Here is a 17,307-nt window from a genome sequence, read left to right as displayed (position 1 = left end):
AACCACTATCTGAAGGCATGGAACTATAACTCCAACTAGCTATTTTTTTTCGCTCTCATGGAAGAAGCACTATGTAGTCATACTCTGATGTGTCATATCCATTCTTCATGCAAGTAAAGAGTGTTCTAGTTAGAAATGTTAGACCTTCAACACTTGGTCTTCCAACTCCAACAACATCAATACAAGCCAAACAAATGAAGAAAAACTATCTTGATGGCTTTCAATCAACTCTAATAACTCACATTCAAAACTAAATACATGTCAAACAGAGATACAGATCGCTCATCACGGCACAGATATTTTAGGATGCTTTCATCTAACCAAGTAAAAGTACACAAAGTCATCCAAATAGTTTGGGCACTTGAAGTACTGTACAACAAAATACCTACAGCATCTCTTCCCTGGCAATATAAATATAGTAAGAAATTAAATGGACATCTAAGCACTATTTCATGACTTCCAATATTTGCTTCCTGAGGTGCCTGTCCCATTAAGTCTAATAGTAGAGCCAACTAAGATCATCACTAAATATTTATTCCTACCCACATCAATAGCTTCCTTAACCAGTTTTCTCAGTAGTTAAATACTTCCCTTATGTCTAATTTCTAGAAAACTAGAAACTGAACTGCTAGCTCTTCTATTTGACATATCTGCACCTAATAAAATAATTTACTGGAAGAAGGATATACTCTTTACTGATTCCACCCAACACCTGGACTGCTGATTCTCTCTTAAATGCACACACATCTTTTTGGCAGCCCCAAGCCTTACAATTACATTAATTAACTATGCTGCAATTTCTTAATGGATTATAAGTGATATGTCACTGACAGAAGATCAAGGAAACACATTGCTTGAATAATCTTTATCTATATTGCAAAGACAAGATGATGAAGAAGGTCAGTTTTAGGAGAGATATTTTGATATGAGAAAAGAACTGGAGATTTATTTGAGTGGAAGGAAAATCCTGCCAGCAAACAAGCAACTTGGTTCTTTCACGGCACATCTGAAAGTGATTTGCACTCATCCCAATCTATATGGCATTCCTTGGCAAGGAACTAGCCTTTCATCAAAACTGCTCTTCCAAAGAGTGAATTGCATACAAACTACCATCCCACACATGTGCATGCTACCAGAAGCTACCAAATTGGTTGTGCATTGCAGCATATTTGATCATGGCAGATATATTCTGTTTTCACCTGTCAAAGAAACATAGGACATTGCCTTGTAGTAATCCAGACCATTAGTCCCTCAAACCCAGATTTGAACAAAGTCTGCCCCATTGAATGTGTGGTCCCCAGTGCCCCCACCCCTCCCTGGGTCAAAATTTGTTTTGAACAGAAATGTCCAAAATGATATTTAGGGGTTAGAAGGCATTTCCACCATGTTTGGAGAACCCCTGGACCTTTCCCCAGGTTCAAAAGGAAAGACTCCAAACATGCCCCCATGTACCATGAACAAAACCCGTAATTATTATGATCCTTTTTAGGAGCAGGTCCACAGATGTCCACATTTGTTTGAACCCACTGGCTTCCACATTTACTTTTCTAATTTAATCTGCAGTCTTTTGTACTCCCTGATCATCTCAGGATAGGCCTGACTCTGCCCAGCTTCTGAAATCATATGAGACTAGATGTGTTCAGCCCAATGTGTTAGAGTTGGTGCAGAATTTGGACCATGAGATAGTTGAGTGTGGAGTCCTTTGCCTTTAATAATGTTAGTTGTGGCCAATGACAACTGCAGGCCACATGTTGAGAGTCAAAATTTTCTTACTATCTATGGTAAGGTAATGGTAAACCTTGAGCCTTGTAGCCCTTCTGTCAATTAACTGGCATTATCATTGCTAATATGAGCCATAACTGGTCCCCCCCCCCCCCAAATGAGTATTTTATTTTCTGGCCTTCCCAAACCCAGCCATTATCATCATATATTATCATCCTGTAAAAAGGATACCTACTAACCTTATTCCCTGAATGATATTGTCTGACACAATATGATGGATTCACATATGCTTGGCAAATGAGGTTAACCATGGCATTTGAAAGTGGTCGGAGAATGCTACCATCTCAACAAGCCATCTTTATATTGCTAAATTAAGATGACAAATTGCTTGTGAAACCCAGGCAATATCCCATTATGGGGAGAAGGAATTAATGTCAGAGCTCAGAAAGCTCCTTGTGGCTCGGCCTGCTCTCTGCTACTCCGTTGCTCTAAAGATAGCAACAGCCATCACAATCTCCCATGCACTCCAACCACAATAGTTCTTGCAAGTAGAGGGTTCCTAATTCTCTCACAATATGTTAATATTGATAGTACTAATGACAATGAAAGCTTTACAGGTTTGTATTTTCTGCCATTATTATTATTATTATTATTATTATTAGTAGTAGTAGTAGTAGTAGTAGTAGCCGCAGCAGCAGTAGCAGTAGCATTTATATCCTGCTATTTATCTCTCAAAAGAGACTCAAAGTAGCTTTTATATTTACTAGGGGTGTGCAAAACTTCATTTTTAATTAGCAAGTCATATCTAATTTGTAAGTTTTGTATATACAAACGGATATTAAGAAACACAAAGAGGACACCCACTCAAAAACATAAGAATCAAAACTCACCCAACATTCTTTCGTTTGAATTCTGTAATGCTCGGGCGCCTATCAAGTCAATTTTATTTTCAGAGCAAGTGAGGCAAAGCCAAAAAGGCTGCATTCCTCTTTAAATCAATGGGCTCTCACCATGAGGAGAGGAAAGCAGCATGGTGGGACAAGCTGAGTGACCTGGGAAAGAGACTGAGAGAACACAGAATTCTGGGACATGTAGTTTGGGAGGGCTAGGAGCCTTATAGAAGAGAATTCAAAAGGCCCTGCCTAAACTACATTTCCCAGAATTCTGCTCAGCATCAGAAAGCTCCAATTAGGATAGGGGAGAGATTATTTCCTCCTAGCAGCAGCCAGAGTGCCAATAAATTATTGAATCTGCAAAGAGGAGGACTGACTGATACTTCAATACAAGTAAGTAAATCAGTGCTGGGCTGGGAAGGACTCCCTAAATTGAAGGCACGATCATCAAGTTTTCAGGCAACAGCAAATTGGGAGGGATAGCTATTACTCCAGAAGACAGGAGCAGAATTCAAAATGATCTTAACAGGTTGGAGAGATGCGCCAAAACTAACAAACTGAAGCTCAACCGGGACAAATGCAAGATACTCTACTCAGGCAAAAAAAAAATGAAATGCAAAGGTACACAATGGGGGATGCCTTGATCGATAGCAGTACATGTGAAAAAGATCCTGGAGATTTTGTGGACAACAAGTTAAATATGAGCCAACAATGTCATGCGGTGGCTAAAAAAGCCAGTGGGATTTTGGCCTGCATAAATAGGAGTATGGGGTCTAGATCCAGGAAAGTCATGCTGCCCCTCTATTCTGCCTTGGTCAGACCACACCTGAAATACTGTGTCCAATTCTGGGCAATGCAATTGAAGGGAGATGTTGAAAAGCTGGAATGTGCCCAGAGGAGGGCAACTAAAATGATCAAGGGTCTGGAGAACAAGTCCTATGAGGAGCAGCTTAAAGAGCTGGACATGTTTAGTCTGCAGAAGAGAAGGCTGAGAGGAGACATGATAGCCATGTATAAATTTGTGAGGGGAGGTCATAGGGAGGAGGGAGCAAGCTTGTTTTCTGCTGCCCTGGAGACTAGGACATGGAACAATGGCCTCATACTACAGGAAAGGAGAGTCCACCTGAACATTAGGAAGAACTTCCTCACTGTGAGAGCTGTTCAGCAATGGAACTCTCTGCCCAGGACTGTAGCAGAAGCTCATTCTTTGGAGGCTTTTAAACAGAGGTTGTATGGCCATCTATTGGGGGTGCTTTGAATGTGGTTTTCCTGCTTCTTGGCAGGGGGTTGGACTGGATGGCCCATGAGGTCTCTTCCAACTCCATGATTCTGTGATTCATCGTCATGGCCAAAATGTGATAATAGTATACAATGCACATTTCCCTGAATTCATAGTTTGACCAGTTTTGAAAAATATTAAATTGCATATTTTTCTCTCAGAACTGTAATTGCAAAAGAGTAAAATAAAGGAAAAATTATTCATCAATATAATCACCTGTAAAACAAGCAGACGGGAGGAGGGTCACAATCCTTTTCTTCAAACAAAGTATCAGGGCAGTCACGACCACTATTTGCAGGAAACTGCAATATAACTCTATTTCTAGACTGTTTTGTAATTGAAGTGCTCCCTGTAAACAAAAACAAAAAGGTATTCTGAGTTGAAACACAGGACCAAAATACTGAAATCACAGTAATGAACAAGAGGAAAACACTACATAAAATACTCAGATTTAAGGCTTCAAAGTTTAACAATTTTAAAAAATTATTTGAAAAGGATAAAAATCACATTTGGTCAGTACATCATACAGAATCATAATGATAAACACTGAAGTACATTATATGTACCTTTCAACTATGCATTTAGTTGTGTAATGTTATTGTTCAATACAATGATTGTGTAGTCTAATCAATGCATACTCCACATGCAGAGATTTGTGTCACACAACTCTGATACAAATAACAATAAATATTTATTTATATCCTGATTTTCTCCCAAAAAAGGGACCCAAAGCGGCTTTCAACTTATTAAAGGTAAAGGTAAAGGTTTCCCCTGATGTTAAGTCCAGTCATGTCTGACTCTGGGGGTTGGTGCTCATCTCCATTTCTAAGCCGAAGAGCCGGCGTTGTCCGTAGACACCGCCAAGGTCATGTGGCCGGCATGACTGCATGGAGCGCCGTTACCTTCCCGCCAGAGCGGTACCTATTGATCTATTCACATTGGCATGTTTTCGAACTGCTAGGTTGGCAGGAGCTGGAGCAACGGTGGGCGCTCACTCCGCTCCCGGGATTTGAACCTGGGACCTTTCGGTCTGCAAGTTCAGCAGCTCAGTGCTTTAACACACTTCGCCACCAAGGCTCCTCAATATATTAAATACAGTACAAAATCAACAGTAATTAAACACTTATATAACACCTGATATATTAAGAAATATCTATAGCTATCTCAAATCACACATTCAAGTATTTTATAAACCACCCCTTTCAAAGTCTTTCAGTCATAATGCCAATATTATTTTACTTAACAGAGGTGTATTTATTTACGACATTCCTATCCTGCCTTTCTCGATCCCAAAGGGGACTCAAGGCAGCATTACACATAGGCAACTATTCGATGCCTTAAAAAACAAAGTACAGTTCAAATACCTTTCCATTCTCTCAATTTAGACATTAGATAATTTTCCTGTGCTGAGTATAAATCATATAAAATTGAGACAAACTGGCCTGGCAGATGTTTCTAGGTTGCAACTTTTATAGGATTGAATAATCATGACCAATAGTTTGGAAAGATTTCTGAACCAATTAGAGCATTATGAACCAGTTAAGAGTGAAGATCGGCCAGGGAGGTCCTGCTCCTGGTCCCGCCACCTTTGCAGGTGCGACTGGCAGGGACAAGAGACAGGGCCTTCTCGGTGGCGGCCCCTCGGCTATGGAACTCCTTCCCCAGCGAGGTTAGATCGGCCCCTCCCTCCTGGCTTTCAGGAACAGCTCAAAACCTGGCTGTGTAAACAGGCATTCGATGAATAACATCAATATGCAAGTCGCTAAAGAAAATAATGGGATCAACGCAATGTTAAAATGTTTTAATGCTTAACGTTTTAATGTTTTATTGCTATGCTGATGGTTAATATATATTTTAATGATTTAATTTATGGATGTTTTAATATGACTATATGGGTGTGAGGCACTGAATCTTTGCCATGTATAATGCTGTACACCAAGTGAGAAAAGTGGTCTATAAATGAAATAAATAAATAAATAAGATAGATGTCTAACAACATCTGGAAGACCACAGGTTCCTTATTCTTGATATTCTTAAAAACTGCCTTTGGCTTCTTTTGCCAAGAATGGATAAGTCCAAAGCATATGAACTGTCCAAATAGTGAATTCATTATAAGAAATGTGCATAAAGTAGTGATTCATATTTTTAAAATTGCCATATTGCTACTAAAGAACAGCAGAATGAAATATTGTGCAGATGTTTCTAATACTGCTATGCCTGACATTATGTCTACCGGAAGGAATATGCTCCATTTCTTTCTCCGGCCATCAAGCTAAACCTTCCAGGCTCCTCCTTAAGTCTCCACATGCTCTTTATTTTCTCAAAAGGTTACAAGTTTAATCTGTCTAATCCTTTATTAGTTAGAGATGCACTAATCAGTAACCAGGACGGCTGCAAAACTGACTTTGTATTTCCCTCATTTTTACAACAAGGAGCATTAACTGTGAACTATAAAGAATATCTTTCAGTACAACAATCCCATGGCGCTTGAAAATAGGTGACAGTGAGTAAGCACCATATGCCACCGGAGGATTAACACATATGAACAAGGAATTATATTATTGACTGCAGCTATGATACTGCATATTAAGATGGATGCCTCCTGCTAAGCTCAAAGAGAAAGAATGGATAAAGCAGAAGTGTGTTTGGAATGCTAAGTCAGTTTTTTAAAACGTTATTTAACTATAATTGTGTTGCAAGACAAATGTAGGATATTGAACAACTGGAGAAAGCGGTAGCAATGAAAATATAGCAATGTATGCTCAAATATAAGAGTGAACATTATTTGATCAGTTTTTAATGCTAAAGAAACAGTAGTGGCCATGTCTTTATTACTTTCTTCCATAAAATATGCAAAATGTAACATTAAAGGAAGAAAAATGTTCTGTCAAATATTTATCACTAGTAAGGAGGTTTGAACCATCTGCATCTTTGGCCTCTGTCCCTAAGATGAAATTAAATCTATGCTGCTGTATCACAACCACTGTTAATTTCATTGAATCTAGACCATAATTTCAACTAAATGAAGACATGGTAAAGATAAAGAAGGAATATATATAGTTATATGTTTAAAATTATCTGTGTAAGTCTTTCTAACTCTGAAGAACTAAGGCAAGAAAATTGCAATGACAATAGGACAATTGTACCTCTCCCTTGGAGTTATTACATGACATTACTCCATTTCTGCTGCTTTCCAGGTGGTAAACAGCCTGGAATATATTTCTTTTACAAACACGAATAATCTATTAATAATCTTCTTCTGTAAAAGAAATTCCTTCAAATAGTCTCCCATCAGGAAAGGAGTGACATCATGTGATACGTCCAAGACAAAGACGTTGTTAACCTACTGGAATTGTGACTGGCCTATCTTGTGTGGTTAACTTCTAGGAGAGCTACGCTTTTAGATTCTAACTGGATATAAAAATTCAGAAGAGACAGCTTTACTACTTAGAATGCAAGTAGCAAGTAGGTCAGAAGTCATCCACCAATAAGTACTCAGCCTCAGTACCTTCTTGACAGGAGGAAGGACATGGTGTCCAGTCACTGAATGGTGTCACAATGCAATCTTTCCTGCAAGGCAGCAAGCAAGGTCTAACAGTCTCAGGTCGAAGGCTTTCAGGACACCTAAAAGGATCCAAAAAAAAAAAGTAGATCATACTGAAAACAATTTTGGAAAACGTATCATATGTCTATAGGGTTAAAACGATATACAGTTGGACCTCCACATCCACAGATTCTCCATCTTCAGGCTCAACCATCCATGGCTTGCAAATATTCCATGCCTCCCAAAAAATTCCAAAAAGCAAATCTTGATTTTACCATTTGATATAAAGGCCACCATTTTACTATACCATTTTATATAATGGGACTTGAGAATCTGCAGATTTTGGGCTCCACAGAGGGTCCTGGAACAAAATCCCAGCAGATATATCAAGAGTTAAGAAATGTGAGTTAAGGAATAATAAAAATAATTAGGATTTAGAAGTTGGATAGTGAGGTATTTCACAGTGATGCTTCTCCAGATGGCTTTACTTGTAGATACCTCAACAGCATGGAGATGGGCACTCCATTAATGGATATCCAAAAGAGCTATCAATGACATAAAAACATTGTATACACATTTGCCATTCTGGTGGGTGGCTTCCAACTGTTCCAATACATTACTAAATGTACTGTTCTGCCCATGGATATTTAGCAACAATTAATAATCTGTCATGTTGTCAAAATTGTCATATACTTGGTGACATGCTTTAATGACCAGGTTAAAGACTGGATGTATATGTATACCCTAGCTTTTCAATGGTTTGGAGAAGCCGTACTAAATGTGCATTAGTTAGAAAGTATTATCTAAGTGCTCGTCTAAGAACCTATATCTAATCCTCTCCTGGGAAACACATGACATCTGGATTGAACTAGGAGGTGGTGCACTGTCAATCCACTATATGTCACTGACTATCAACATTTCAAACAAAATTGTTACCATATGGTGACTCCATCATCTTATTCCCTGTCTCAGCTGTTCATCTTAATCCTTGCCTTAGGGAACTTTCAATGATATAATTGGTCAGTGCTACAACCTATCTATATCCTACATCATTTTTATTTAGATTCTGGATTGCCTTTAAAACAACTTACTAAGAATATAACTGCTCTACAACTTGGTCAATAAATCAGTAAGTCAAAATGACATCTTCCCAATCTATTTTTGATCATACAATTTTCTCAATGTTAGGGGACAGCTGAGAAAAGCAACTTTAGACAACTTTGAAACAATCTGAAACAACACAATCAAAACAAAAGGACACATAATCAAAAGTCTCTCTTCTCTTCTTCCCTTCCCTTCCTCCCTCTCCTCCTTCTCTCTGACCTACAAGCTTATTCAAGGTCAAATTAAACTAAACTAATTTTCTGAAGTCTCTTATTTTGTAAGTAAGACCAATAATATTGATTTTGTCATATCACAATAAACCTTTCTATTAAGGAGAATTGGTTCTCATTTGCAGTTCCATGTACAGCTTCTGGTCCTTAAAAACATATTAAGTGACATAAACATGATGATTCAAGAGTTCAAATGGCATTTTTCAGTTCCTAATTCACAAGACTTGCATACTTCCATTAGTTATCTCTTTGCAATATTCAAGAAAGCAAAGTGTGATGATACAAAAACTTGAAACAAGAAAAATACCAAGATTTCATGAGCTACCAAGGTAATTTGATTCTTACAAGTTGTGCTTGTTACTATTCTGGACAAATGGGAGGAGAGGAGACAGAAAGGAAAAGAGGGTGCCATTTTAATGAAAGGGAATGGAAAATAGAACTTGTTAGAAATGTAGAATGATCAGATAGCAGAATTTCCACAATATTTACTTTTTTGGTCCTACTTGTCCCACATTGACTCGGACACAGATGACTTTCCTTGTCTGCATCCCAACCGCACAGGTGGACTCCCCATTCCAACCAGCAGAAGAGTTGAACGCTGATACAGAGACATCTTCTATACACTGGCCCCAAGCTCCTGTCTGCCAGTAGTATACTGTACAAGGATGTTCATTGCAGTTGCGTGTTTCCTGCAGTGAACTGCTGTTTGGGCATTGAAGTCCACCTGAAAAAGGCAATCTGTGAGTACTGTGAAATATCAAGCTAACTCATAAGTTTGGTATTCACTTCTTTGTTTGCTAGGATATCGAATTTTAATCAGGACAAGTGAGCAGCAGCCAGACTGCTAACTGGGGCTGGCTACAGGGAGCATACAACTCCTCTGCTGTGACAGCTCCACTGGTTGCCAACACATTTCTGAGCACAATTCGAAGTGCTGGTTTTGACCTACAAAGCCTTATATGGTTCCAGTCAAGGTTATCTGAAGGACCACATCTCTTCCTATGAACCTGGGAGACATCTATGATCTACTGGAAAGGGTCTTCTCTCGGTCCCACCACCTGCTCAAGTGCACTTGATGGGAACATGGGAGAGGGTCTTTTTGGTAGCTGCTCCCAAACTGTGGAAATCACTTCCAAGAGAGTAGGTCAAGACCTTTTTATGTCTACAAGCACTTACAGAAGGGTAATGTGTGAACTTTGGGGAGGTAGTGGGATTGCAGGGAACATCAGTTTTAAAGGCCATTTTAGTGTATTTACTGTGTTTAATTATGTTTTAACCACACTATTTAATTGCTTTTTAACTTTTGTATTACACTTTTTAAACTTGTTTATTGTGCAGTGTTATCTGCCTTGAGTCTCCACAGGGAGAAAGGCGGAGTACAAATAAAGATAATAGTAATACTAATTTTAGTTAGGACTAGAGTGGATTTGGTCTCTGTAGCTTGAAGCAGATCTATTGGGTATACAATCTGTTGCTGGTAATTGTTCCATTGTTTTTATTTTTACTTGGTCATGTAATGTGTTTCCTTGCTGTTCATAAAACAGCCTCACTCTTGGTTTGAATTTTCCTTTCATTTCTCAGATATTGTGGAAGAGGTCTCTCGGTCTTCCTCTTATCATCTATTTCTCTTCCTTTTATCATCTATTTATTTGCATTGATGGTTATAATAGTTCTCCTTGTATCAATGCAGACATCACTGAGAAGTTGCATCCAGGGTACTCAGCTTAAGTTTCATATAACCAGATAAATACATTATAAACCAGGAAGACTAAAAATGAAACTAATCAACTGGATGCCAGCCAATCTCTATTTCTGGCCCCTCCAGATGCGTCAGATATTATTATCATAGATTGAATGGATTCAAGCGAGCAGTGGGCATATTACAATGATTACTAGAAAATTATGAACTTCTCCTTTAAAATACAAATACAGTAGAGTCTCACTTATCCAACACTCGTTTATCCAACGTTCTGGATTATCCAACACATTTTTGTAGTCAATGTTTTCAATACATCATGATATTTTGGTGCTAAATTCGTAAATACAGTAATTACTACATAGAATTACTGCGTATTGAACTACTTTTTCTGTCAAATTTGTTGTATAACATGATGTTTTGGTGCTTAATTTGTAAAATCATAACCTAATTTGATGTTTAATAGGCTTTTCCTTAATCTCTCCTTATTATCAAACATATTTGCTTATCCAACATTCTGCCGGCCCGTTTACGTTGGATAAGCGAGACTCTACTGTAATACAAAACATATGGCCTACACCTAATTAGAATTTAAATGTTAAAGTTCAAAATGACAGCTACAAAATGAAAACAGTGATAACAACACATTTAAATTGGAGTTGATAGTAAACTGTTATAACATTTCCCCAGTATTTTAATTGTTTTCACTATCCCCTGAAGACAAATGTTTATGATCAAAATGTATTGGGAAATTTGGAAGAAAGCCCATCAATAAGACACTCTTGGATTATTAGCTTTGCAATAATTTCATTTTAATTTTAGTTCTAACTCCTTAGGAAGCTAACCTGAAAAGCAAGGCACAAAAACAACAAATAAACAGGGAAACTTCTTCTCTAATTAGTGACCTAAAATGAAAGATGGGTTCAAGGAAATGGCAATATTGATAATGATTTTAACTGTTATTTTGCTAAATATATATTTTATTGCTGCTTTTTCTATTCCTCTTACAAACCTGTAAATCAACAAAAATATTACTGAAATAGTGGAACTGGTTTTCAACTTAGTATAATCTTTCTGTTCTTTCATTACTCTCTTTGTCATAAGAAATTTCCTTAGAAGTTCTTTCCATTAAAAGCTTTCAGGTCCTGGCATCTGACGGGTGACTTTCAGGGAAAAACTTAATAGTGCTCTCTTATTTGTTTGCTAACCATTTTTCCTGTATGCTTTTGTATGTTTTTAATGGTTTCTTTTCGAGAGTTTAATTATTTTAAAACTTTTATATTTTGTGAATGTTTACCTATGTGCTTTTAAATCTGTTGTAAGACACTTACGAAAAGGTGTGATATAAATACATATATACATACAGAATGAATTTACAGACACAGATAACTTTTACCAAACTGAAAATAGAGAATGGCCTCCAGAAGTCTGTGGCTTATAAAAACTATGTATATACTGCTGCAATAAATAAAATACTATCATATATTGCTGAAGGTGAAGAGACAGCTACAATTTATTAAATTGCACATCGCAAAATTCCACAGTGGTTTCCTGCCATGCCAATGACAATAGATTTGATTGAAATAAAGTCTAAAAGCTATCATTTAAACTGATATGGTCTAGATTTGGCCTTTAATCTGAGAAGTGAAAGTGACATATCAGCAACTTCCCAAATTATATTATGATCCTGGCACATCTTTTATTCATAAATGCTATGCAGTCTCCAGGGCTCAAGTTTAATAAAACTACTTAAGAACACATGTAACTGTTATTGATAAAAATGGCTTCTAATTTGTATGGATGTCATACTTGGCCCAATGCTCCCAGACATCTCCCGTCCAGATTGTTGATCATATGCTTAGTTTCTTGTGTTCTTAGATAAGGCATTGAGATCATGTGCAAGTCTATCTTTAAGTGCATGAGCACAGTAGTCCCTTCACTGCTAAGTACTAAAGCAAGGGTGAGAAAAGTGTAGACTGTGCACCACATGATGCCTAACTTCCCCTTAAAATTCCAGAGCGATATGCAATCTGGGTGGGGGGAGAGTGGTTCAGTTTTTGGGTGATTTTCCACCAGTATTCTGTTCAAAACCACCCCAAACTTAATGAAAATACAGTGGTTTGCCTTCCTCCACCCTATCCATTCTCTAGGTCCCACCACCATCTCAAGCATGATTGGTGAGGATGAGAGAGCGAGCCTTCTTGGTGGTGGCCTCCTGGCTCTGGAATACCCTCCTTAGAGATATTAGGTTAGTCCCCACTATCCAAGCCTTTCATGCTAGTTTAAAAACATGGCATTTTAGACAGGCCTTTGACCTTGTGTAATATATGGTCAAACTTGAGGGTCCATCAATTGCTTCACTCTGCACCTTGATCTGTTACTACAGAGAGCCAGCTTTGCTCACGGATTCTACTGCATTTTAGGAATTTTGTAATTTTATCAGATTGATTTTATGTGTGATTTGTGTGTTATTTTAAAACTTATATTGCTGTTTTATGCTTATGTACTGTTTATATGCTGCACTTCGAAGTGCTTCTGTGAGCTGCCCTGAGTCCCTTTGGGGAAATGGTGGCAGGTACAAATAAAATTTATTACTACTACTACTATTTTGTTTGGATTTCAGGCAAAATAATAATTGGAAGGACCGGACATTACTTCTGAAGTAACAATATAGTCCATAGAGGTACACTGTGAAATCTAGGCTCCTACTTGTGAAGTTATCTACCCCTATATTAAACTATCTTCCGTCATCCCTCCAAATAAATGAAGTTTTTGAATCTTTCCTCCATGCCTAAAGTAGTTATGTTTCACAGTTGCATTTACCCATTGTTGTAAGAGAAGGGAAAGTAATATAAATTTAACTATCAAGGAGGATGGAGAATTACCTAACATATTTACAGACTTAATTTTAAATATGATTCTAACTTTTTCCTATCATATCTTCATAATGTATTATTTCACTTCTGTTTTGTGGACTGGAACCCTTTATTTTACTAACTTCTAGCCCAGGGAGGAGGAATGTGCAGCTAGCTTTCCAGAAGTTTCTTGGTTGTGACTTCCATTAACTTTAGTCAACATAACCACTGATTTATAATGATGGGAACTAAAGTTCAACATATTGTAAAAGCTATGCATTTCCCATCAGCTACGCATAGCCAATCAAGTTAATATTCTGAAAACATCAATTCTTGAGTATATCTGTGAGACCAACCCACTGCATAAATGACTGAATATATGCATTGAAATGACCCAAGGCTAAGAGATTCCACAGATCCAGGGTGCGATGTACTACCTAATTATTCTGCATAGTCTCCATTACTATTATTTCCTTAGAATTATCTTGGCAATGGCCAGTGGCCATTTTCATGAGTTGTTGGCTGAAAACTTCCCTTTGAATCGAAAATTTCATAGCCAAGGACTGACATTACAGAGCTTGGAGATAGTGTTCTGATTTAAATTAAAATGATTTAAATACACTTTCCTTTTCTGCAACAATAGCTGCTCATTTGTCTCCGTGATATCATTACCAAATTATCCCACAGACTGGTTATGCATGCTTAGCTTTGTGCATAGGGCATGTTAATTCATGGATGTTGGCTGCAATGTTTAATTTGTATACAATCCCCTGAGACCTGACGTGTATATATAACATCAGGGTTCACACACTAATTAAATTTGAATCGTTACCCTTATTTTTTTTTAAAAAAAAAAGAGAGGAGAAACATCTTTTATGAAAATGCATTAAAAACACTGATTAATATTTCAACAATGCTTCCATTATTAAATTATCGGAAACTAACAATTTGAAGCTCTAGAATCATAGAGCTGGAGAAGATCACAAAGGCCATCCAGTCCAATCCTCTGCCATGCAAGAAACTACAATCCAACTACTTCCAACCAATGGACATCCAGCTTCTGTTTTAAAACCTCCAGAAAAGCATATCCTACCGGCAAATAGCTCTGGCTGAAATGAAATCCTTTCTAATGTTTAGGTGGAATCTCTATTCCTCCAATTTGAATCCAATATACTTTCTGATCATTCCTCACCACTCCCTACTAATGTTCAAGAAATTACATTAGGAATTCATAACTACAGTAGAGTCTCACTAATCCAAGCTAAACGGGCCAGCAGAAGCTTGGATAAGTGAATATCTTGGATTATAAGGACTGATCAAGGAAAAGCCTATTAAACATCAAATTAGGTTATGATTTTACAAATTAAGCACCAAAACTTCATGTTATACAACAAATTTGACAGAAAAAGTAGTTCAATACACAGTAATGTTATGTTGTAATTACTGTATTTATGAATTTAGCACCAAAATATCACGATATATTGGAAACATTGACTAAAAAAATGGCTTGGATTATCCAGAGGCTTGGATAAGCGAGGCTTGGATTAGTGAGACTCTACTGTATATACCAAGGTTGCTGAAGGAGCTGACCTTACCTTCACCTGGATATGCCAAGATGGAGCGGGCGCGCATCTGTTTCCCTTCTGTGGTTTTCCCTGAGCAGGTGTGAGAGCAGGAGGACCATCCAGACCATGCGCTGAGTACACAGTCCTTTGGGCACGGAACTTCACAAACAATGGGGACTGGATAGATAGCATCTCTGCACAGCTGTCGATCAACCTCTTCTCCTGGGAAAGAACAGACCACAAGCAGTCTATCATTGCTAATTTAACTTAGATTGAGAAATTTTAAGACAGATGGTGACACAACTAGATTAGATTTTGTTTTTTAAAAAAGATAAACTGATTAGTTAGCAAACTAATTTTATCTTTATGCTATACAGTCTATCCATCCATCAACCTATTTCCATTTATTGCAATATTCACATGTCTTTGTGTATTTCAAGTTGATCTGAAGCTAAGAAGGAGAAATACACAATTATAATTTGTAAATATTAGACCAAGGCTAACAATGAAACTGAATTAAAACAGAGAACCCTATCTCTGGATCTCTTTATGAGTTGGTAAATTATCTAATATGATGCAAATGAAAACCACAATAAGGTTTTGGACATGATCCATCAACTATGTGGGAACCCAAAAATTTCAAGTGTTCTAATTTCTTTTTCCCCAGACTACACACTGATGAACCAAGTTTAGTCAGGCCTGATATTTATCAGCCTTTAAAATTAAATGTCTTGAGGTTGGATTCCTTGAGAGATCATTGAGTCTCACCTAGATCTAAGCCTAAGTAAACCTTTTGATCCACTTCTCTCAATACTTTTGTCAAAAAATGACCGGCATTTGGTTACTAGAGCGGAAAAAAAATCCCCTCTCAAAAATCTGTTAAATGTAGTATGGTGTTTGATTTTAAACAAATCACTAGCTTTATGTCATTAAAAAACCTTTTTGAAGAAACATATTGAAAACAGGGAAGCATTTTATTTCTTGGTCACACTAAAGTCACACTAAAATGTGATGAAATGTTGGCAGCTGCCATATATCTTAATGATAGTGAGGTGGTTTAGGTATGGGAAAGTCACAGCTATGCTCACAAAATCTCCGAAAATATTTCCTCAAAGGACAAGTGTCTGACTGGCGGCTGGAAAATGCTGCAGCATGTGATTGTCGCCTCTTTAAAAATTAAAATTACCCAAAGGCAATAAAACACTGTCACCAACTGCACACTGAAGTGATATATTCAAATCCAGATTACCACTAGGCAAGCCTTATCTGACTGGAGGCAACAATATGGGACACGGCAAGAATTTGCAATAGTAAATTCTTGGAGAGCAAGTATGCCATTCAGAGTGAATTGTTTCTAATATATTACTAATAATTTTATGAACAACTTGACCTTTGTGAACCTCACACTTTATTTCATAATATGACAGGCCCAGATATCAATTAACCACATACTATGGAAGAAATTCCAATATAAAAATCACCATCAGTTAGCAGAAATCCCAATATAAACTAGCCATTGTCAATAGCAGCATGGTTTATTTTCACTATATACTGTAATGATTTAAAAATAGATATCTTGTTTGGATATGCTTGCAAGAAAACATCTATGTTTCTCAGAGCCTTGTTGTTGTGTGCCATTAAGTATTTTTTTTTCCAATTTATGGTGCCCCTCTCACAGGGTTTTGGGGTGTTGAGTGTGTAAAATTTTCTCAAGGTGGGTTTCCATGGCCAATCAGGAAATGGAACCCTGGTCTCCAGAGTCATTGTCCAACGCTCAACCACTCCACCATGCTGGCAGAGGACAAAAAGGCAGCACAACTGATATAAGCATGGTTAAGGTGCAACAGGAAACCTGTAAGACTACATCGGTCTCACCTATTTTAATAGAAACCCGTATTTACCGAGCAAAAGCTACTATCTGATTATATGAGCCTTTCTCAGTTGTTCCCTAAAGACATACAATAAACATGTAAGGTGGACAGTGTGATGATGATCTTATCTCTGTCACACACAGTGGTGGACAGAAAAGGAAAGTTTATTCTTTAAATAGAATTCACTGGAAGGAGAAATCAAGGGCATATGGCTGTGTTTATTGTACCTACATGGAAAACATCTAAATAGGACAATCATGTAGCAAGTAAGCATAGTTCCTCATAGAGAAAAGTCATCAAGGCTACTATTTAACAGTACAGTTGCATTCATATCAGGTCAAAAGAAAACATTAATTACCACATTTAAAGAATATACTGTATGGCCGTCCACATTTGTACGCCGCCCTGAGTCCCTTCGGGTGAGAAGGGCGGGATAGAAATATTGGAAATAAAAAAAATTGTGGATTTTAGTTTTGTGGATTTGAATATTCACAGATTTGATTAAAATGTTTTTTCTAGTGATCTCTAGGTCTTTCAGTGCAACCATA

General features: G+C 37.4%; 1 protein-coding gene across 6 annotated transcripts in view; it reads right to left on the bottom strand.

The window, feature by feature from the left end:
- The window catches only part of thsd7a (thrombospondin type 1 domain containing 7A), a 339,030-nt gene that overhangs the window by 79,629 nt on the left and 242,094 nt on the right, over window positions 1-17,307 (bottom strand). For all 6 annotated transcript variants that reach the window (XM_062957499.1, XM_062957495.1, XM_062957498.1 and 3 more), the window contains 4 exons: window positions 14,919-15,110; window positions 9,262-9,496; window positions 7,403-7,518; window positions 4,111-4,243 (listed from right to left, as the gene is read on the bottom strand). In XM_062957499.1, coding sequence (XP_062813569.1) covers window positions 4,111-4,243; window positions 7,403-7,518; window positions 9,262-9,496; window positions 14,919-15,110 — 676 coding nt within the window. The remainder of the gene's footprint in view (window positions 1-4,110; window positions 4,244-7,402; window positions 7,519-9,261; window positions 9,497-14,918; window positions 15,111-17,307) is intronic.

The sequence above is a fragment of the Anolis carolinensis genome, chromosome 6 (assembly GCF_035594765.1).
Source record: "Anolis carolinensis isolate JA03-04 chromosome 6, rAnoCar3.1.pri, whole genome shotgun sequence".
NCBI lineage: Eukaryota > Metazoa > Chordata > Lepidosauria > Squamata > Dactyloidae > Anolis > Anolis carolinensis.
The sequence above is the reverse complement of the archived record's forward strand: the minus strand, read 5'-3'. Positions and strand labels throughout refer to the sequence as shown.